At 42.4% G+C, this 24,060-nt stretch overlaps 1 protein-coding gene across 1 annotated transcript; it reads right to left on the bottom strand.

Moving 5' to 3' along the window:
- Positions 1 to 6,627: 6,627 nt before the first annotated feature.
- On the bottom strand, positions 6,628 to 22,852 carry NUF2 (NUF2 component of NDC80 kinetochore complex). The gene is made up of 13 exons (XM_059821867.1): positions 22,725 to 22,852; positions 21,577 to 21,651; positions 20,027 to 20,103; positions 19,270 to 19,331; positions 18,264 to 18,361; positions 17,591 to 17,664; positions 15,651 to 15,747; positions 14,610 to 14,672; positions 13,709 to 13,846; positions 12,597 to 12,737; positions 11,618 to 11,793; positions 9,648 to 9,783; positions 6,628 to 8,658 (listed from the first exon to the last, which is right to left on the bottom strand). The coding sequence occupies exons 1-13, from the start codon at positions 22,845 to 22,847 to the stop codon at positions 8,509 to 8,511; spliced, it is 1,410 nt and encodes a 469-aa protein (XP_059677850.1). The 5' UTR covers positions 22,848 to 22,852; the 3' UTR covers positions 6,628 to 8,508.
- Between the last annotated feature and the right edge of the window lie 1,208 nt (positions 22,853 to 24,060).

The following is a 24,060-nucleotide window of genomic DNA, read 5'->3' as shown; positions in this document are numbered from 1 at the left end:
GACACTCCTTTCTACATTTTTGAGACCCCTATAATTTCATGGACTTTTGTCATGCTGCCCACTCTCAACTGTCCCTTTTTTTTTTTTACATCAGTTAAAACCTGCCACCCTTCCACAAGAAATTCGCCCTGCCATCAAGGATTTCCAAATCTGAAGCTCTTCAGACAAAGGACAGACCGCTGGGTACAGATTCAAGTCAAGCTACTTTGATGAACTCTCCAAACATCCACGGGAAGTTTTCCGCAGATCTCGGACACTAAGCTGCATCATTTCCAAGGAGGACACATCCTTATGCAGTAAACCCTGCAGGCCATGGAACATCTCAGCAACGTACCCGCCTGGCAGCTCTGCTCTCAGTACCAGTTTAGCCCATCCTCTCCAGGATCTGCAGGAAACAGAAGCTTCACAAGATCAGCACAGCCAACACGTCATTCCTACACACAGCCCCTCGCACACGCGCTGCCTCTACCTCATAAGCTTTTCCTATTCTATGTGCTTTGGAACAGGGGGAACAGACCAGTAACAGCCTCGTCCCAGGAACATCATTCCCCATGCAGACCACCACTGCATACTGACAGTACACCCATCACCAAAGAGGATGCTGTGAAGGACTGCAGGTAAGCTGAAAAAAGAGAGGGCTTTGCATGCAAGAGTTAAATAGCAGATAGATTAGATCTCATCATTTGATATTTCCTGGAAAAGTATTGCGTTGCTATGGAAACCTCAACATAACCCAGGTTTTCCCTCCTTTTGTTTGTTCTTTTTCTACAAACACTGGCCTCCCCCAGTCCCCTCCAGTGGGGCTTACAAAAGCAATTTGTTTTTTTTCTAATGTCCACTTCTCTTTGCGAGTATATTTTTTGGTGCACAGCCTTTCACAATATCACTGCCACCACCTCCAAACTCTTCTTTTGCAATAAGTACTGTATAATTTGCTACCCATTAGTAAATCCAGCTCTTAGACACATTGCTCTCTGCTTGAGGAAAAAGGGAGAAAAGCCTCGTGGTAATAAAACTGAGCCTTCTTGGGCTTCATTCAGGGAGAAACCACATCTACAACCTCCCTTCTCCTAGAGCCAGGGACATGCACCTCTGGTGATTGTGGTTTAGTACTTGTAAGGACCTGTCTCACTCCAGGCATTGCAGGTGTTTAATCCCAAGTTGCAACAGCTCTGCCCACGGACTTTCCATGCGGAAAATGAGACCAAACCCAAAAAGCAACCTAACACCCCTAGAAATGGACTTTTATTTGCAGTAGGGTCAGACAGCCACATCAAAGCAAGGAACATAGCAAGAAACAAAGCAAGGTCCTGTGGATTCTTCCATGTTAGATAGCCCAGGCCTCATCAGTGACTATATGTGTACAACTTGAGAATGCCAGATGAGAATCTAGCAGTACTACTACAAACTGGCAAAGAATCACGTACAGGCAGCAACACCCTGGAAGGGTCATTTCACCTTACGTGTCACACTGTCTCGTTCAGATTGTCGGCACTGTAGGGCAAAGACCATCAGGGACTGTTACACAAGACACGGCACAGCAAGAACCAAACCTGATTCTGGCCCGCTAGCACTGTAAAAAACAAAGTGATGCAAGGTGATAAAGAATGAGAGGAACAAACCCAACCCAATCCCCATCAAGTCATGCACACACACAAAATAAAAGCTTGATCTCTACCTTGCAAGACGCCAATGCAGTTTATAAGAACACTACTGGGTTTTGCTACTCTGGAGCCACCCCACCGCTACCGAGCAATGGACTGCAGAACAGCAAGAGAGCCCCCAAACTTTTTGGGGTTAGACAAACAGAAGTGTATCACAGCAGTGCTTATACATACCTACCATTTATTGTCTTACTTCCACTGGCATCAAGAAAGTCCACCATAATCAATATTCTGCAAGCATTTTCATAGAAATGTTAGCACTAAAATACCACAAATTAAGAGGTTCCCTTGAATGCCACAGAAGAGATACCAACTAAGTGTGAAATGCTATAGAGTTCCATTATGTCACATATAGTTGTTCCTATTTAGAACGTATCAAGAAACAGAGTGTTCCCTTTTTAGCTTTGGAAAATGAGGCATTCTGCAAGCAAAGAGAATTTGCATATTGAGCTCAAAGTTTTCCTTGTTTTTATTCCCAGGCATCTCTAGCCATTTATTTTACTCTATTGTAATAAGAAGGATTACCCTTAACGAATCTGATGGAAACATGAAGAGAATCTTTCCAAAAGGAAAACATCCCTCCAGATACAAGACTTCAATGCACAGGAGCATTGATCTGCCACATTCTGTTTGTTTGTTCTGCACCTCACTGTCTCATAATTTGCACACACACACACACTTCACCTCAACATCAAAACACAGCTCCATGTATATGAGCCTTTCACACTCACTCCTAGAATAACCACCTGCATAAGCTACAGTGAAGTGACCACCAAGTGCAGGCTCTATTATCTCCTGTCACCAGACTAGCTCTTACTTCACAGAATCACAGCTCTTACTTCAGCAGCATAAAGGGTCATATCCTTAGATGGAAACATCTGTCAGTAAGCTTTGGAGGCTCAGTGCAGGCTAAAGGCTGCTTCAGTGCCTGAACAAGCTTTACTAAAGGTAAAAGGGCACTTCAAAGCTGAGTCCCACTACTATATAACGTGACACGATTTCATGGGTACTGGCGACCTCAGAACACCCTTCATATCCTCCAGTCAGAAGACAACACCAAGAAGGACACAGCAGCTTTTTACAGTTGTCTGGATGGTCTTTGCACAAAACTGGCCATCAATTTTCTAAAATCTGTATATTAAAATGCTAAATAGTTTTAACTTTTAACTTACCTGGTCCTGGCTAGTCCTAGAATATACAAATGTCAAGCTGCAAAGTTGTTATTCTGGGGCTGTGGATTCAGCAAGTTTCCTTCAACTCGCCCAGCAAAGCTGTGGCAGAAACAAAACGTGAGCTCACCCCCACTACCTGTGCCACCAGCCCCACCAAGCGGCCAAACACACCTACATCGCCTCTTCCAGCTCCTCCTACAACCGAAGCAGAACGGTCCCATGAAGAACTGTCGAAAAATACAAAACTTGCAAGCCCTACTACTTGCCAGCCAAACTAGTCCAGCCCTACTCACTTCGCCCAAAGCCTCACAGAAAAAGGGCTTCTGAAACAAAGTTCCCAAGACCTTCTTTCTGGCAAGGCCTTGGAAAAAAGGCAAAACGGGAGAGAAAGAGAGGCTTGCTTCCTTCACAAGGAAAGAAGCACAAGACATACAAGCAGGGAAAGAGGTATCAGACAGCCTCTTAAACTTAAAATTTTGTTCATGCTCACATACTGTGCCATGCGATAATCTAAGTTGCCCATCCATTTCCAGTCTTACCCGTTACTACTTTTTCTACTTGCAAAGATACCAAAGCTGGTTTAAATTATTCAAAAAATTGGAACAAAGCCCTGTCCACCCTGAAACAGCATATCCTCACAGGCAGGAGACACTTACCTTCCTTTTTAATAGTTTATGTTGTGTGGAGTCTGTGCAAAGGAAGGATACTCACAAATAACGGGAAGTTCAAGCCATGTTGTCCGTACATATATCCTGGATGTTCATATGTCTGAGCTTGTAAGAGGAGACATTCTCATCTCTGTGTTCATGTACAGCACTCTCCCAGCAGTACAGCAGCTGCATACAACAACTCTGCTGCTAAGCTCCATGCCCTCTCTTTTACTCTTCCCACTTCCCCCCCATACACACTTTTTTTTTTTTAATTCTAAGCTAAAGCTGTTTGGCTCTAAGGAAGGAGGTTTGGGGACAGGCTATGGACAAGCTGACAGACAATCCATCTTAAGCTTCCTGCTCCTGCAGAGTGACCTTCTGAGTGGTAGCCTATATTCACACTGACATTCTGGGTCATCTAAGCTACTGCCTGATCTATGCAGGTTCCCTAAAGAAAAGCTCTAGTAAGACCCAAACCACGCTAAATCACAGCACAAAGCAAGTGCCTGGGCTCTGCACTGTATCAATCCAAATTGGCATCAAAGTTACCTGGTTACTCAAGTGTGCAAGCAGAGGTATAAAACCAAGTTTACAGGTTATTTATAAAAAGATGGAGTAGACATTCAGTCTCCCACATAGGTTAGCATGCTCAGAACAGGGCTACATCCTGCCCTGGTTTCCCAAAGATCACCAGAAGCAGTACACATATGGAAGATGCACACATACGGCCCAATAAAAGTATTATGAACAAGTCAGATATTAAACAAGCCCATCTTAGAGTAAAAGATCTGACAATTGTTAGCATCAGAGGGAAAGTGGTTACTGCTTAAAAAGACATTCTAGATCATTATATAGCTACAATAATTTTTTCTATACAGAAGCATGTAATCTACATATGACTATAAGGAAGCTAAGCTTCTTCTGAAAAGGCCTAGCATCTTTACATTGACCCTATGAGTAGCCCAAGCAAAAAATAAACATTTGTAACTGTATCTAGATGACACCTAAACAAAGAAAAGATCTTGCAGATATTAGATTAGCTACAGAAATTCAGAACAAGGACTTCCTGGTATGCACTAGATGTTTAGAATATAGATATGTCATAAAGCCACGTTAATAGTACACATGAATTATTGGCCCTTGTGCGTTACTGATGCTGCTTCACATCATCCAAATACTCTCATTGTTGACCTACCCAAAAACAGATGCTACCACCACCGCAAGATGAAGTTTAAGGTCAAAAGTCAAAGTACAGCCAGTGGTAAGCATGAAGGCCGATATGGAAGTTTCCCAGCCTGAGTGAATAACCAAGATCAACTCACAACACCACTGGAAAGATTCCCGCTTCCCTCCAAGCTTTTAGCTTAAAAATCGAGCAGACACATCTATAAGAATAATTGTGTATTGCTGAATTGAAAAATACTTAAGATAGCACATTCCCCAACATACACATCACTTATAATATTAGCATTTTCTTTTTTTCAAGAAGAAAAGTTTGTAGGGAGCAACAGGCTTTTATGGCCAAAGACGAACTTTCCTCACATAAGAGTTGTGCTAGAAGGCAGAAGTGGGGAAGAGAATTATAGTAGCAGTAAAATAAAATAAACAGCACCAACAGAGTGAGAGAGTTAGGGATTTTGCTGAACCAGCTACAACAAACTATTCCTGCCCAGGTGGGCAACCAGAATTACTTGATGCCATATGCACTCAAAGGGGAGACACTATAGATCTATTATGAGACTAACACATTCATACCGAGGACTCTCACCTCAGTAGAAATTACATGTTTGATTACAGGAATGTGAGCTAAGAATATTTTTCATATTACTCCTTAAACCTAATATGTAGCTGCAAATATACTCATGCATGCAGTCTGTATTTCTGTACTGCTCAAGATTTCACCCTGAAATAATCCATGTGCTGGGTCTAAGATGTAGTCACGAACAGCACTGTTATCAGTGTAGGCTTGTGGGTTTTGGGTTTTGTTTTAAAAACTCCTCAAAAATATAATTTGACCCAGATACTACAGGCAGTGTACAGAGCTAGGCTAGAAACAAGATGAGGGTACAGCTCTCAGCATTAAGGAGCAAGACCCCCCCACAGTACCACCAACCAACAGTTGCGCTAGCAAGCTGAAGCAACAGGACAGAGATAAGACTGGAGTTCTCTAAGGCAATGCTAAACTGAAACACACACATTAGATCAGAGCCCTCCTCAAAGCTTTCTTGGAATGCTTTTTCCCTAGTCCTAAGAAAAGTTCTCTCATTTACCACAGAAGCAAATGTTGGTGGGAAACTAAGAAGAGCTATCAAGGTCTCCGAGATTCACATATATTCGATATGAGTGATACACTAATACTGGGAGGATCACATGCCTGTTTAAGGGAAAAGCATGCAGAGCTGAGCATAACCTTTTCAGAACTCTAACAAGGCTGCTAGTTTCAAGGACACTGTTTTCAAGGACCAGCTTCTCCATTGCTTGCAGAATACTGTTTCAAATATGTTTAGTTACTAACAAGCGAGACCAGAAAGCCTTACAGCCCAAGCAGCACAATGCTATTTGCTTCAAGCTTTATGTAGTATATGAAATACTGAAGCACATGCAAAAAAATAATCTCACACACATTTAAACAGTGTTATGCCAAGCTGTATAGCAGCTACTGACATTCAGTTACTCTCACAGGTAGACCACAGGGAAGGCTATGAAGGTCTCATTCCATTAAGTCCAGCCTGGCTATTCTCTTTTATCAGCTTCACAACAGATGTACATCTATAATTCACTTATTTCACATCAGTGTCCTAAAATAAAGGAGTTGTGCAGTTTTCTTTGATTCCGGCCTTGGCAGAGGGCTCTAGGCTTTTAGACAGAAGTACTAACAACAACAAAAAATTTTGACTAACACTGCCCTCTGGAGGGAAATTGAGCTGTATCACGTTAGCAAAGCCATCCTCCCTTCACTGCTATTCAGGTCACACTAAAATTCCCCCCACTGCCTTGCCATATGGTTCAAGATGAGAAGTTCTTGAAAAGCAGCAGTAGACTCACACCTAGGAATCAATTATCTCTAGATAAAATATAGTTTTGGTTATATTTTATTTATAGGTATTTTAGGTACAAACAAATAGACCACTCTGAAAGCACAAGAGCCTATTGGAAACACATAAACCTGTCTCTGGAAATCAGAAGTTTTGTTTCTTCATGAATTGCAGCCTTTTATTTTACCCAACAGCTGGTGTTGCAAAACGCAAGAGCAGGAACAGAATCTAGCATTTTATTTGTCTTGCAAATTCCTAATCACTGAGCTACACAAGCACGATCTCTCTATAGCCTAAGAATCTTGATCTTTATATGCAGTTTCCTGAAGGACAGTAAGTTTATCCCATCAAAATCATCTGCTGAAAAACTCTACACAAGCCTCGCCATCTGTTTTTCAAGGATTTCATAGTATTGCAAGTCTGGAAAAACCTAAAAATTATCACACAGTTTTGAACAGACATCAAGTTCATTAGCAAGTACCACCAATGAGAAGCAGCATCTTCCTGTAGATAGTATCTGTGTCACACTAGAACCCATGGTATGGCAAAGGGAGTGGAGCACACCTGCACATGAAGAACATAATGCTTTAACACACAGCGCAAAAGGAGAGATTCATTAAAAACTCGCTTTCAAAGCACAATATCCAAAACATCACTGATTATTCCATGTGTGGCCTAGTGCATGAAATCTATAAAGAATTTTTCTGTGCTTTGCATGTATTTAACATCTTTAGCTCTTGGACAAAGTCAGTAGCAGTTAGATTTTCACTAGTCTCTAGACCAGATGCTGCTGCACATCATCTTGGGATGAAGAGTACACTCAAAAACATGAAGTAGTGATACACACACCTATCACACAGACTATATTTGGTGGAAACGGGAAAACTGTACAAGAAGCTTTGTAGTAGGTTAAGATTTGCAGATTAACACACACTTTCACTGAAATATCTCACATGCTATAATGTAGGAAAAAACCTCAAGCAAAACATTAGAAGGGTCTGATGCCTCTGTAAGCGCTTTAGAAGCAATGACTGCCTGCTGTTCCTAACTGACTTACTAGCTAGAGGCCCTAGCAAGAGAAGCTGAAGAATTAAACAAAACAAGGTATTATCTATACAGGCTTCATTATAAAAACTTTCAGTAGTACACATTCCTACACATGTACAAACCAAAGTTTTTAAACTGGAATGTTATGCCAAGTCAGTTGGGAGAGAAGGGAGGGAAAAAGACAGAAGAGGAATAGGGTTAAATATCCTTATATCAACTATTTTAAAAATTAACATTTTATTTCTGGAAATAATTAAAAACACTGTAGCAAACTGAGAGCCACCACAAGTTAAGGTATAAAAATACTCATCTATGTAATTTTTATAGGACTAAACACCCAAACATAGACTTTCCAATAAACACAGATGAGGGTTCAATACCCCACAGAGCAGAAACAATGAGTTCAAGCATCTAGAGGTACTGTGCTATTAACTAAATGATACTCTTGAGTGTTTCCAGTCACCAGTATTCGTGATGAGAATAAGTTGGCATTTACATGGATGCTACTGCTCCATCAGCATTTAATCTTAATTGAATAATGGTAGTGGAATATCACCTATTACTGACTTATCTTGAACAGTGTCCATTCAGGCCAGACCAAAGCGCTAGGTCTTCCCAGATCAAACTTTGCAGAGCAGTTTCTACAAAAAGCAGGATTCTGTCTAAATGTCAAGCAATTTGGTGTTAGCAAGACTTGCATTATTACCACTAAAATCAGATACTGACTGAAACAATATAAACAGGCTAAAATGGGTGTTTTCTTATCCGCATTGTCATGACCTCACAACACCAGGATCTGCTGAGAGCACTAAACGCGTTTGACATGGTTTTTGCGAAAGCTGGCTTTTGCCTGGAATTATCCATCCCATACAAAGCACAAGCTCTTGAGTTCAGATATGAGGATACACATAATGGAAGTGGAATACAAGTGAAGACAGGTCTAAGAACTACTTCCAGGAGTCTGAACTCTAAGCAGCCCCTTCTTCAGTTCAGCTATTTTATCTTCTCTTAAGGCTGCATAACTCTTTGCTGTCTTAATGAGAGAGTCATGACGCTTCTCCAACCCAGCCTTCAGATTTAGGTATATTTCCTAGAAAGAGAAAAAAATACATGAGCAAAATTAACATTTATGCTTTACAAGGATTTAAGTGAGAGTGGTCTGGTCGTCTCAACTGATTTCAAGAGGTACCTCGGCCCAGGCTTAAGAAGCAGCATTCACAAAACACAGGAAAGTTACAGATCAGAAGATTAAGAGCAACCACAAGCAAAATCTCAATATTACAATTCAGTTTTAACTCTAGTGGTCACAATACTAAAATGGTCAAACAACGAGCACTAGCCCAGTATTCACACTGCTACTGCCCCATTCTCTATTAACCTGCATCACCAAGGTCTCTGCCACTATGACTGCTACCATTGTCCTCCCAGCAGGGACAGTACTTCAATAATGAACAGATAGGATGAGATGCTACAGGCAGACTGTGGTCCCCTACTCCCAACCCATCAGGATTTCTGCCTCTTTCCAAAGCTAAGCTAGACAGTCATCTTCCTGAAACCCTAGGAAGAAAGGGGTTTTGACATGGCAAGTGGTCCTGTATTTGAGGGAGACTGTTGAGAGGATTACAGTACTGCCCATCACTACAACACCAATGTAAAGTCTCATGGGTCAGTTCCCAGGGGCCAAACAAAATAGAAAAAATCTGACTGCTTAGAGCTGGAAGTACCATGATACAAAAATGGACATCATGAACTGGCATAGTATCTGCTACAAGCACAGGTGGAAAGACAAGTTTAATTTCACCTCCCAAAATGCTGGGCAATCACACCATTCTAGGGTCTTTTCTCTCAGGTCTGCAAAGCCCACTTCTCCTGTGGGCCAGCTACAGCCGGCAGAGATGAGCACAAGCCCTACTATCCTGGTGGAACCACAAGCTCTCCCCTCCACTATCCACCCAAGCCACCACCTACACAGCCTACTCATTTTTAGGGCCAATTAGTGTTCCTTTATCTACACAGCCCAAGTTAAAAAAAGTCAGTTTTGATAATACCAAACATGATTCCTTTAGGAAGAAACCTCACCTTGGCTTTCATTTCTTCTTTTTCAGCATTCTCATTCAGCTGCTGAATTTTGAACCTCGTCTGTTGGATTTCTTTGTGAATGGCCGTCACTTTATCATATACAGCACCCCTCTTCTCCTGAACTTTGTTACAATATCTAAAGGTGGGAGAAAAAAGTTAGTACTGAGCCATTTGACTAATTCCAGATTAAACTTAACCCCATCACAAGCAAAGCTTGCATTTTATGAGCATGAAACTAACAGCTTCTCGAAGCAATGCTGTATAGAATTTACTTGCTTGGAAATTTGTCCAGTCCTTAAACTAGAACTTAGGTACAAGAAGTGAAATTCAAAATGGAGTTAGAGGAGTATGTTGAAGATCCTCAGTTGCTGCCAATCAAGGCAACTCAAATGACTCCAGTGGAACCAACCCAACAGACAGCTGGACACTGCATCTTCATGCCTTTCTGTAATGCAGTACAGGTGTCAGTGGAGAGCCCCGCCTAAAGGCCAGCCACTGGACCAGGTTAAAAGCAATATAGCTGCACTTGATGTTTCAGCATAATTGAAAGTCACACAGTTCCCTTAGCCTCAGATCCCCTCCCACCAAGTTAGAGCTCTAATCCCGTACATCTACATATGTTATCTGCAACTTCCAGTCCATCATTTCACTGCATCCCAAACAAAGACCAAATAGTATTTCCACAGCTTGCGGGTAAATTCAGACAGGTCCAGCTGTGAGCTGCCATTAGTCAGCAAAGGGTTAGTGTGGGAACAGGAGATCTACTCCGATTCCAAGTGCAAAAAACACCTACCAGTTTATACTAAGCATTTGTACAATAATTACAGTTGGAACTGTAGCAGCTGCTTTCTCTAAAGAATGGCTGAAATTACGCATACTTAGCAAGAGCCTACTTACATCTTCCTACCTCAAGGGAAGAGTCAGGACACATTCACTAGCAAAAAATCTTGTTTTCAAACCAAGGTTACCTCCCTTCTCCTCTTACTTATCAAAGCATCTAATTTTATCACTCAAGGGAAATATCTTAACACATTAAAAACAGATAAATCAGCAGCAACTTTTAACACAAGGAGCATTAGATTATATTATTTTCATTCTTTATTTGGAAGTAAAAATAACTTAATTAAATCTCCTTTAGCTGGTACAACACACTAAATAAGGAGCAAAGGAAGCCTGGGAATCTTGCTGCCATTCTACACACCACACAAGCCTTTCAGCATGACTAAACCTTAGTTGACTCTCTCAGCTATGTAGAAAAAGCTCTCTTCCATCATAGTTAATCCACCTAGCCAATAATTTTCCGTATTTCCTTTCCTATCCATGTACCAAAAAAACGTTATATAAGCTTTCTATATAACAGTTCAGCACTTCTGATCTCACAGTGAAGCCACGACCTTACAACATTGCATTCTGCTGCTGCAGAAGCGACTGCTGTGCTGTAAACACTGCCTTGAAACTTGCCTTCAGCATACGTAAGGAAGGAAGATGGGCTAAGAGGCTTTGATCAAATGACACTTTTCCTTTTGTTTTAGAAGCATCATGTCAGGATAATACTCCTCTGAGATACGAGCCCTATTTCCCCATGGGTCTTGAACATCTTTGATAATGAGCAAAAGTGGCAAGGGAAATTATGAAAAATTCATGAAAGGCAAATGGGGCTTTGTTGAAGTCTGATAAGTTGGAAAATTATCCCAATGTGACATTCTCTTTAAGAAGATAAAAGAATCAAGAATAAGCATTATAAATTAAATTAGTGCTCCAATAAAAGAATTGCTGTCAAGTCACATTGCAATTATTGATTTGAGACCCCAAGTCCCTGCCTGCAGCATTACTGGTCTTCATACAAAGCTATCCCACATCGCTCATTTTCTTCTTACTGCTAAGCTACGTGTTTGCACCAGACGTGAACTTTGGTAACACGTAACGAAGACATAAAGTAGCATCAGGCAGAAATGTCAACTCATCCATACTCAAATACAGTGTGCTTATATTGCTCAACATCTTCACGTTTCTTTTTTATCCTTATTTCAGCTGTAGACAGCTTCTCATGCTTTGCAGTGACCAGTCTCTTTAAGGACATTTCATCTGTCTTTCCCTTTTTCAGCTCTATCTGAGCACTCTCAAGCTGGTCCTCCAGATTTCTGACCTAGAGTACACAAGAAGTATTAAAATAAGTTAAATGGGGAAAAAAAATAATTGAAACAACATACCCTATTAGTTCATTAAGATTAGAACTAGCTTCCTGCTTTTTGAAGATCTGGTTGCTAACTAATTCTTCCTGTTAAATCCCAGTTCCCTAGTCTTTATCTGATTTTGAATACATGCGAATGGACAAGATCCCATCAGAATGATTTTTCAGGAGTTACTATGAGTTCTGCTACAGATCTTAGCAAAGGGTAATTTGAACATATGCTATACAAATACCCCAAAAGACCGCATAGCATTTTTCAAATGCTCGTAAGAATTGCATTCTACCAAAACTGAGTTGCAAATAGCAAGGTACTGTATTGTGACAAACATTTCATCAGGGACAGGCTGGCTTAGTAATATTAATAGCGTTAAGGCACTTAAGACATGACTCTTCTTGAAGTAGTAGTTTTCTGCTCTTAGTTTCTGCTCTCTAGGCAAAAGAAACTGGATCTCACTTTTCTTCCATCATTTTCTACCAACAACCCCAAGACAGTTCAAACTGTTTTAGGTCAGATTTCTATGGCAACAAAGGCTTTGACTATTAAAAGTGGTCAATAGTACATTAGCTAGTGGCATGCAGCAAAGCAGCAGCTATGTTTTACTGATGTTTAAGAATGAGATGTTGAAGTTATCCAAATTCTTTCTTTCTGGAACAGAGGAGAGATGGGAACTTTCAAAATACAGACATTTACTGATGATTACCTATCTTGCTTAGACATTAAGTTCTCCCTAACAGGATATAATTTGGATAATACAAACCTCTGATAATACACTGGCCAGTCTCTCCACATTTGCTCCCTGTCTTTCCATCTTCTTTTGATATAACTGCACCTCCAATTGGCATGATGGCAGAACCTCAACTAGGTCTCTATAACCTTCATATTTCTCAATAACTTCTTGCTTTAAAAAGGAAAAGACTATTTAATAAAACAGCTTTGGAGTTCAGCAGTTATTTCACATAGTATTAATGCATATTGACTTTTGTACCCATTCCCTCATTGCTTAACACACACTGGAATTAATATTTAGTAGTTACTGAAATGAGATCTTCCGTTTGTAAAAAAGGTATTTCTTTGGAAAGCACAGGAAAAGTGACATGCAAGTATTACACACTGAACTGACTAGCTTGTTATAAAAGCTTTCAGGACAGAAACCAGCTATACAATAAAGAAATTGTGTACTGGTAAAACAGGAGTTACATAAAGCATCATAAAAACAGATGTCTGGGATTACAGCAATAAAGTTTACATCTTTGGAACAAAAATACCTAGGGAGACAAAGTTATGCAACCTTTACTGATGTATGAGCGATCATGAACTACAAACATTTAAAGATTGGACATTACTATAAAAAAACCCCACAAAGCTAGGAAGGGAACTCAGTGTTCAGCATACCAGTGGAGACAGCCATCAATTCCAGAAACAGTGAATGATAAGAGGCACTATGAAGCATGTGTTCTAAATCCAAGGACACTTGTGAGCTGCCAAAATATTGTCATCTCTTGAGAGCAAACAGCTAGACAGGTATAGTATAGATTCAAGAGTTCTACACCTCATTTCACAAATAAACAGTTACTCATCGAGGACAGAGCAGCAGTGACTGCAATCCTGCTTTTCAAAAAACCCACCACCCACAAACAATACAAACCACACACACCCCCCTCCCAAAAAAGCCACCAATACAGACAAAAAACACACCCCCACAACCAGCCTCCAGTTTTCTCTGAAGCTGTGATTTCATTTCAGACTAACCACTCTTCTGTTGATTTTTGACTAGAAGACATTCAAGAAGCAGTTCTAGGCAATGACAATTCATTAAAACGTGCTTTTCCTAATAGAATACCTCCTTGTGTGGACAGAGGAAAACCTCACCTTGGATTTCTTGAGTTTCTTAACAGTCTCTTTCATCAGTTCTTTGTAATTTTTCAGTTCTTCTGGACTCTCCACAATTTTTGATTTCAGCTGCTCTTGTTCTTCTTTCAAAGTAGCCATTGTCACTTTAAGCTCATTCTAGTTAACAAGACAAACACACTTTCAATAATAGCAACTAGATGAACAAAGAGGAATTGTGAGGAATTGTTTGCCAGGATCTTATGACTAGACAGGTTCTTTTCTCTGTTGTAAATCTTTCCTCATTAGGAAGTTTGTTTTAAAATTCCTCTAAACAGCATTAACATCCCCAATCAAAGCAGTTAACAGTCCATTTTGCTCCCTGAACATGCTTACAGGGGTGCAATACTAAGTCACAGCAGCATTTAGCTAGTACTCCATAAATAGTCCGCCAGCTAATACATATTACTAGCAGCTCTCTCCTTCAGAACCCCTCACCTAGGGCAACCCAGGCAGTCACTGCAGGGTTTCAGAGCCAGCTGTATCAACCTGGTAGAAGAGCAAGAAGCTTTGTGTGCAGCCTCTCAAAAACCTCCTGTTTTGTCCCCACCAGGTCAGTGACTGCCTCATTAGCCATTCTATGCACTTAAGGTAAGCCCATAGCTTCTCAGAAGTCCAGATGTCTTGCCCTTTAGCAAATCAGCTTCCTGAACACAGAGCTCTACATTGCAGAGATGTGTATTTAAAGTTAACAACAAAACAAGCTACTGCAGTAAAGCTTCCATGGGGGAAAAAAGGAAGCCAAAACAGTTTTTTTAAAAACCTAATAATCACCACCTGAATGTTACCTAGCTCCAAGAATAATTTGATCCTAGAAAGAGAGATGATCTATTAGCTGATCCGTGATGCAAGCTACAACCTACACCTACAGAGGTGTACTTACCAGTTTTCGGGTACTCTCTGCAATATCTGACTTCTTTTGCGAAATCACTTCTTGCAAAGCTGTCTAAAAAAGCAACAAACTTTAAATAAGCGTCTCTGCAGGTGCTACCTCCTTTACCCTTCTATCATAGATCTGTCTACAAGAGAAATCCCATTTATGGCTTCTTTGGAGTGCCATAACAGCAGACAAAATTGCAGTCTGTAAGACTTAAAAGACAGGGAAGGAGAACATGGTCACAAAAACCACTGGGAGGACTAGGGATGCAGCCAGCAGTGGGTAACTAGGAACAGGGATAAGAGACGGACTACGTCTATTCTTACTGACCCTGGCAGCATTATACACACACAACCTTCTTCACCAGAGGCACTGTTCTTGAGAAAAAACTAAGTCAATACAAGGTCCCCAATAATACAGAAGTCAAGCACGTGGTTAATAATAGTAATAGTAGAGACATGACTTAACGTAACAAGAAAAAGGCTAACCACAGATATTTTTTTTTTTTTTTTTTAGTTTTTTTCCAAAACAGCTGAAAAGGTTACCTATGAAACCTTAGAGGCAAGTTGCCATTGCTGGAAAGTTACCCCTGCAATCAACCCTAGTCTTTTTGCCAGGCATTCCCTTGGGTGAGCCTTCTTAGGCCCCATTTCCTGCCATGGCTGACCTCCAGTTTCAATTCTTCAAATTCAGGTGAAAAACAAAGCAGAACTTCAACAGGGAAACATACACATCACACTTCTGAACAATAACACAGGTATCTCCCAAGTCATTGCAGTAATGCATTTTGAAAAGAAAGAGCTGCATACATATCTGTATTCTCCAAGTCTGATTTCAAGTATGTTCCACATTCCTTACAGTGAAATGAAGGGTTGGTGCTAGGGGTTAGACAAGACATTGCATTGCAACAACCTTTGTTTTAAATCAGAAAAGTCCCCTTTATCCTATGTAGAAGTAGGAAGAGGGAAACAAAATCAACAAGAATAAGAAACACCCATGATCAAAAGCCATAGCAACATTTCAGAGAAATATATAACAAGATCGTACTTGTTTCCGACGATAGTCTTGCCTTAGTAGTTGCTCCAGTTCTCGAATGTTATCTGTCAGTTGCTTGACCTCTGCTTGATGTTCAACTGGAACGGTGCTAAGCAAAAAATAAAGATATTGGACAATTTTAGCATCATTATAGTCAGGTCAGAGTACAGTAGATAAACAATCACTCTGCAAAGAGTTTACAACCAGTAACTTTAGTAATCAGGGCAAGACAGTCTCAAATTAATACATCTTATTTTCCTTTGCTTGTAAGATTATGTAGTTGAAGCATAATCTAAAGAGCTATTTTGGGAAGAAGTGGTACAAGCATAACAGAGGACTAAGTTTAAAAATCATGTTAAGCAAAGCACAAAATAACAACACTTCTACCAATTCTTGGGGCGATTTTCATTTACGAAATTTGCATAATATTACCTGCCATAGAAACAGCCTGTATTAGGGTAGACCTATAGCTAGCCAGAGGACCTCCTGTCTAGCAGGAGCAGCTATCAGAGAAAAAAACAACTTTGTTTTGAAAGGTATCTTGTAAATAGCCATCTCTTCATCCTATTACCCACAAGCAAAACCAAAACTTAATGGTGCAAAGATACAGGCAGTAGGACAAAATGGCCTAAAACAGAATGGGGCAAACATGTCAAATAACTAAGGAAGACAACTTTACCCATCTGTTAACTTAAAGATGGGCTTCCTACAGCTATTGAAGAGATAGAGACATATCACTAAAAACTAACTACAACAACAGCAAAAAGTTTCACTGTAGTCCCTAACATGCAAAATTCAGTATCCTCTCAAAGCAACCATAGACTCCCAAAGTCACATTTTTATTTTCTGCCAGCAACTCTTCTAGCCTAATGCCAGTAAAGCTACTTCTGCAACTCTGAGCATAACCCAACAGCAACATTTCTATATTTTCTGGCTTATTTCCCAGGGAGGCTAACGAGCAACAAAGTCAGACAAGGGCCAAAGAAGTCAAGTCTGCTCAAATTAAAAGTTCCTACGGGAGTTATCAAACAATTCTGTCAAGTCACATAGCTCAACTACTCAGTTCTTGTTTAGACACCCCATATAGAATCATTTAGGTTGGAAAAGACCCTTAAGATCAAGTCCAAACATTAACCTAACAGTGCCAAGTCCACCACTAAACCATGTCTCTAAGCATTACATCTACACGTCTTAAATACCTTCAGGGATGGTGACTCTACCACTTCCCTGGGCAGCCTGTTCCAATCCTTGACAACCTTTTTGGTGAAGAAATTTTTCCTAATATCCAATCTAAACCTCCCCTGGTGCAACTTGAGGCCATTTGCTCTTGTCCTATCACTTGTTACCTGGGAGAAAAGACCAACACCCACCTCGCTACAACCTCCTTTCAGGTAATTGTAGAGAGCGATAAGGTCTCCCCTCAGCGTCCTTTTCTCCAGGCTAAACAACCCCAGTTCCCTCAGCGGCTCCTCAGAAGATACATGCTCTAGACCCTTCACCAGCTTCATTGCTCTTCTCTGGACATGCACCAGCACCTCAATATCTTTCTTGTAGTGAAGGGCCCAAAACTGAACACAGTATTTGAGGTGCGGCCTCACCAGTGCTGAGCACAGGAGGACAATCACTTCCCTACTCCTGCTGGCCACACTATTTCTGATACAGGCCAGGATGCTATTGGCCTTCTTGGCCACCTGGGCACACTGCCAGCTCAGATTCAGCTGCCTGTTGACCACCACCCCCAGGTCCTTTTCTGTCGAGCAGCTTTCTAGCCACTCTTCCCCAAGCCTGTAGGGTGACAACAACGCCTTGCAAGGCAAGTGCAGGACACAGCACTTAGCCTTGTTGAATCTTATACAGTTGGCCTCGGCCCATCGATCCAGCCTGTCCAGATCATGTGCACAGAACAGGAAAATCAAGCAGTGCATCTCACAGTGCTTAGTCCTCATACTCACTTCAGTTTCTCCAGCTTCATTGCTGCCTCCCGATTTGCGGTCTCCAGTTGTTGGTGTTTCTCCATAGCCAATTTCTGCAAATTAAATATTCAGAAATATTTTTTATTTTAGAGGAATATGGTTTCTCTCAGGGCTTCTGTTAGAGCCCTGGTCATCATGATTTCACATGAAATGCACTATCTCTGAACTACTGAGATATTCAGAAGAGAAGCCACCTGCAATTCCAGCTTCAGCCCACTGACTGTTACATCTATCTTTCCTCAAAAGGATGCGAGGTGCCAAACCTTCACTTACCAGGCTAAACTATCAAATAATTTACTAGAAAAAACTTCAGATAATAGCCTAAGTAATAACTTGGTCATGGTCATACAGAAGCCTCTACGATATTGACAAGCTCATCCACTCTTATGAACTGACACATTTCCTTAAGGGCTTAGCAAAAGTTCTTCTAAACCATTTACAGTAGCTATGTATGCTTATAACATGTAACATAGTTGTACAAGTTTTACATAATATTAAACTGGTACCTTCTTGTATTACTTGGCTACATTTAAGATTCCAATGTGATATTTAAACATGCAGTTAAAAACCCACAATCTTTATGATCCCAGTTCTAGGTTAACATTAATTATACTTAAGTAGTTATCTGGAATAACATGGCACCCAATCTTACATAGTTCAGTTGTAGCTCCAAGTAGACCTCACGTCGGAATTCTCTGAAATTTACAAAGTTGAGAATGCCACTCAAGAAGCGAGCTGTCCTCTTTGTTTCTGAAATAGGAATTGCAAGCCATCACTATTGCATTGCATTTGCTATTGCTTAGAAAAAGTTGGGCAAAACATAATTCAGAGAAGAGACAAATTACAAAACAACAGAATCCAAATCAGTTCTTCCCCTGCTCACCTTGCGAAGATTTCACAGACTACACAAAAACTAGCACCAAGCTATGAACTTAAACTGCATAGAACTGCTAAGATGTTTTAACAAATGAAAATGACACCTAGGAGAAAGACTATCAAAATACAGCCTCCCATTAAAACAGAAGTCAGGGAGAAATTACAGCTCTGAAGACCAAACCTCACTGTAACTATTGGGTTAACTGAAGACAACAGTTTGCAGGAACTTTTTGGCTCTATTCCAAGCAAACTTTGTGAATGGTGATTACAAAGGCCTTGAATGTCTTAAACAAGACAAAGCCAGAAATGAAAGAGTTCTTCAGAATAGCCTTTTCTAAGTTGTTTGTGTTGTACCAGAATGACCACAGCTGGGTATTGAAAAGAGTGAAGCAAAAATTCAATTGCTTCCTACATAGGCATCAGAACAAGAAATCCTATAGCATCCCAGAGTTGCCAGGGTACTTTTCGTTATCGTCTATTCTTACACTATTTCAAGTATGTCACAGTCCACTCTCCAGGCCAGTGGTTCAACAGACTCATAGCATTCAAAACTCCTCTTAGTTATTTAACCGGATTAGCCTACATAAGGAATAAGGAGGAGAGCTGCTCATTAGAACCAGCTTGTCTAAGGGCCACAGCAAGGGTCAGAAGAATAGCTGGAGGCCAGGGACAGTTCTCCATACAGGATGCCCAAATGGGTATGCCAAATGAGAAAAAGCACCTGGATATTAAGTGACACCCACCACCCCAGGAAACACAAGGATTACAATGCACTTCCTTACTTGGATTTAAAACATCAGCAATTTGAAAATCATTAATCCGACACACTGGAAGTAAGCGTTCCCTGAAAGGAAAACAAAATACAACCTTATCTGCAGTGACCATTACTCAGCTTTTGTGCTATATACATTTACTAAAAGACAGATCTTGTCCTCTCATCCCAGAGCATAGGTACAGCAAGCACATAACAACAGTAAATCTCAGGAGAACAACACAGTAGGACTCCACACACAGATCAGCATAAAAAAAATCTGTATTCTTACAGCATCTCAAAGATTTCTATAGACAAAGTACTTGCCTGTGGAACAACTTTTTGGCTTAATTAGGGAACTCCTACACTTAACTGTTAGTCCATTCTTCCCTTGCAACTGAAACAAAGCTTAAAGTCTAACACTCACCTCATTCCAACAGAGATATCTACATAGAATTCAGATAGCAAATTTACAGACACAACAGGTACTTAAGATCCCTCTTCTAGGTTTAATGATGACCCTCTAGCCATTCAAAGTACAGACTTGCACTCCACCTTGGTCAGGCTGGATTATTTAGTTAACACATTCATTTTGACAGGATAGTAGCCTGCTGAGAATTTTACTCTATTAAACATTTCTGTCCCTGTTCATCTGCAAATTTCTGTTTGCTCAGAGCCAAAAAGCAGTGGAACCATCATCAGCAAAAAGGCATAAAGCCTCACTACTTCTAGTAAATTAGAGCTTTACAAGAAATAGCAACTGAACAGATGCAGCATCTTCTACTTACATGTGAATGTACAAATTACAAACAGGTAGAAAGCCTTCAAATATCTGCGGATACATTATGTCAACGTTGACTGGCATCTAAAGATTAAAAAGAGTCCATGCATAAGTAAAGAATACTTAAACAAAAATACACAGGTTTGTTTCCACAACATAAGATAATTCAAGAAGGTTAAACACACTGAGGATGGTCTCCCCATCCACAGGGAACACATGTCAGAGGCTAAAGAATGCCATCAAGTTAATCAGCAGACTATTTTAAGTGTCAATTTTGGCTGGTCAAAATATAAAAAGACAATAACTAAAGCAGCAACATTACAAACTCTGGAATTCAGTCTAAGCCCTCTGTTTTAATTTATTCAAAACTGGTGCAGAAGGACAGTCTCTGCATTACACACCTAACAACAAGCAGCTCTTTCTTTAAACACCCTGAAATTCACACACTCAACTGTTTTATGAAGAAGTTAAAAGGCAGTGGTGCACTGTCACCTTTTCTGATATTTTAAACCTCGTAACTCAGTTCTTCACAGGCAATGACATTAGCTGGTATACTGTATTATCTTGGGCACATATGATCTTCCCTTTCAGTTTATCCAAAAATGGCATGAGACAATACTATTTATTCTCACTTTCAGGAATCAGTTCTTGTCTAACAAAGACAGAAGATAAATTAAATGTTAATCAACAAGGTATCAGTTAATCTCCAGCTGCACTTCTCCTTACTTTCCTCTCAGTTAATGGAGAAGTGGAGATGATCAAGCATTAAAAGCAACATTCACTTTCCTGCTAGACCAGTTTAACATCTAAGCAGAGACCCTCCTCCAGCCATGGCTAAAGGCAAATGCCCAAGAAGACAGTATGTATTTTCAAGGGCAGAGCCGGTATCCCTTTATAAGCTTGTCCAATCCCCCCTGGACCTTACAGGCATTTCTGGCACCTGCAGCATCTCAAAGAAAAGAATTCACACCTTAACTGCAGAAGGAGAGGACTCTCCACAGAGCCTTTCCTTACAGCCTGCAGTGGCAAGTGAGCTCCTCTTCATGCCCACTATTTCTTGTACTGGAGAAGGGAGTCTCCTCTCCGTAAAAAAAAAAAAAAAGAGAGAGAGAAACCCAGAGAGGCAGCACACCCACAAAACCACTATTTCTGCAAGTATCTTCAGCTGAAGTCAACTTCCAGACCAGAAGCAATGATCAAAGCAACTTCTCAAACATAATCAGCAAGGCCTCGGCAACAGCCCACCGATGATACTCCCAGTTCATTTACCTCTGGTAAATGACCCGTGCTGATGACCGCACTGCAGTACTGCGCTCTCATTCCTGCCTAAGTGAACAGACTAGTTGCCTCCCTGAACACAAACACAAATGGCCATGGGTATACAGCATCTCACACACAAGTTTCCTGCAATAAAGGCAGAATTCATGCAATTACAACATACAAAACAGTAAGCTACTTGCCATTTGCTAGTAATAAGACAAGAGGGAGATACTTCAACATTTAAGTGCAATATTTTTTTCCTTCCACATCTCATTATACCTGCCACTAATGACGTACCATGTAGAAATGCTCCAGGCGGATTCCATATACCTTCTGCAGGATTCTCATATAAATCATGTGTAAAACTTCAGGCTGCAAGAAGAAAGGACACGAGTTAGTATTCCATATGATTGATTATTCAGGGCTCCCAGACTAGGCCATAGAAGTAGTTCTGCCTTTAGGACACAAAGACTTATTTCACTGAGCCACCAAGACTAACAAGTTTTACTTTCCAATAGTAATGCTTGAACTGCAAACTATCTCATGATACAATTATAAGAGACAGCAATCAGCTCAGACAGCTACAGTTCTAACTGCCATAGGTATGCATTGTTTTTCATTACACTGCTGCTCACTGAGCAGTTTTCAAACCAAGTGACACCAAAAAAAGAAAAATCTAAAAAAAGGTCACAGAAACTATAATCCCATAGCAAAGGGCGCCCTTCATCACGTTATTAAAATGGAAGGGAAAACACGTTCCCTAAACGAGCACGGCCAGCCTCCTCCATCAGCAGGCACAAGCACTTACTTACATAGCAGCAAAAGAAATCACACTGAGGCACCAATTCAATTTTGAAGCCACTTCTCTTTTGTTGAGGTCACTGCAAGACTACGTTAACATCAATGGTCAGACCAAGAGAAGAAAAAAGGGGGTGGAGGAGGGAGGGGATGCTTTTTACATGATGGGTTTAAAAGCATTAGTTGATCAACTAAGCTAATGAAACTATGACACTATACCAAACACAGCAGCTATTTTAACCTACTTCACACAGAACTGAGAAAGACAGAACGTCTAATTTCATATTTGTCCGTTTATGAACCCACCCCCTTCTTGGTGAAGCTTAAGCAAGCTTCTCACAATCTGAGGAGAGGAGAAGCTGTAGGTTTAGCCCTCTAACTCCTACGAGACTAATCTGCCACATCGCAAAGACTAATCGCCTCACTTAGAAGGCGTTGCTGTACGCCAAAGACGGTGCAAGCCGGGGAAGCGATCACCCGAGAAACCCACCGACGTGCCAGAAAACCGCTGGCGCTAGGGCAGGCAAATGCCTTCCTCCACGACGGGCAGGAAGCTGCCTGAGCGCGGCGGGGCTCCGAGCACGGCTCCCCCGCCACGCCCGCCCCGCCAGCGCAGGCCGCGGCCTGCCCCGAGCCCCCTCACGCACCTTGGGGTTGCCGAACACGTCGCCCTTGACCAGGTTCCGGGCCTCGGCGCCCGTCAGGACGTGGCTGCGGAGGTAGTTGATGATGTCTTCGGGGCTGTAGCGGGGGAAGGTCATCGCCTCCATCCCGGCGCCGGGCAACGGCCGCGCCGCCAGCCGCCCCTCGCCGCCCGCAGCTTGAATCTGGCGGGCGCCTCCTCCGCCCCGGCCTCGCGTCACGCGCAAGCCCGCCGATGGCCTATCCGCGACCGCGCCGGCGGGAGAGGGGCGGGGCTTGCTAGGGCTCTGCCCCGCCCAGGCGCGCGGCGGTCGTTGGCCGTTAGGGGCGGGGCCGCCTGAGGCGCTCGCAGGGAGCACGGGCGGCGGGAGAGAGGAGGAGAGGAGCGGCGCCGCTGGGCCCCCCCCCCGCCCGCCCCGGCTGCCCGCAGCGCCGGCTGTCACGGCTGTCGCAGCCGGGGGAGCGGCGGCGGCCTCGGCCCTGTCAGGCTGTGGGGTTCCGCAGCTCCCACCGCCATGTCAGGTGCCGCCTCCAGCCGGAGCTCGCGGTGGGCTGCCGGCGCCTGCCGCTCTCAGGGCGGGCCCCGCGCCGTGCCGCCGCGGGGCTCTGGAAGGCCGCCGGCAGGCCGGCTGGTCGTGCTGGGCGCCGCGTGGGCACCTACAGCCACCGGCCGCTGTCAGGGGCAGGGCAGGTCCTCCTGCAGAGGGGTGGGCAGGCGGCGGGACGCCATGGCAGGTCAGCAGAGGGAGCTGAGGCGGCTTTGGAAAACCTGTCCTGGGTAAAAATGCCCAAAATGCCTCTGGTCGAACCTCCTCAGCTGCCTTCTCCTGCCTCCTGAAAGAAGACAAAGCCAATCCAGTGCAGCGTTGCACGGGGCTCTCTTGATTAATCAGTACAAGTGACCACTTCTTGCAGTTTGACACCATTTGTGACAAAAATTGCACTGCTTACACCCGCCCTGCACAGTTTTGATGCTCTCACCCAATGCGCACCTTCCCCGCACCTCCACTCAGCTGAAAGCAGCTCCCACTCGGCCAGCGAGGTCACGGCACTGTCCCCGAAGCCGGGCAGCTTTTTCAAGCCGTTGACATCACAGAGGTGTCATCTGGCACCAAGTGCAACATGGAGACACTCCAGCCACCGTTCCACACTTGCCGATGTAGAAACCCAGCTCGGTTTCCAGCCGGGCGCTCTGCCAAGGAGTCAGGTGAGTCACGGACACAAAGTGCTTCCCGACAGCCTTGCAGCCGGCCACCTCCTCAGCACGGCTGTGATGGTAACGCAGCTTCCATAGTGCTCCTCGCAGTCCGCAAAGGGCTGAGCAGCCTGGAAGGTTTGACC

The sequence above is a fragment of the Gavia stellata genome, chromosome 10, assembly GCF_030936135.1.
Source record: "Gavia stellata isolate bGavSte3 chromosome 10, bGavSte3.hap2, whole genome shotgun sequence".
Lineage (NCBI taxonomy): Eukaryota > Metazoa > Chordata > Aves > Gaviiformes > Gaviidae > Gavia > Gavia stellata.
Note: the sequence above shows the minus strand (reverse complement) of the source record. Positions and strands in the feature narration are given on the sequence as shown.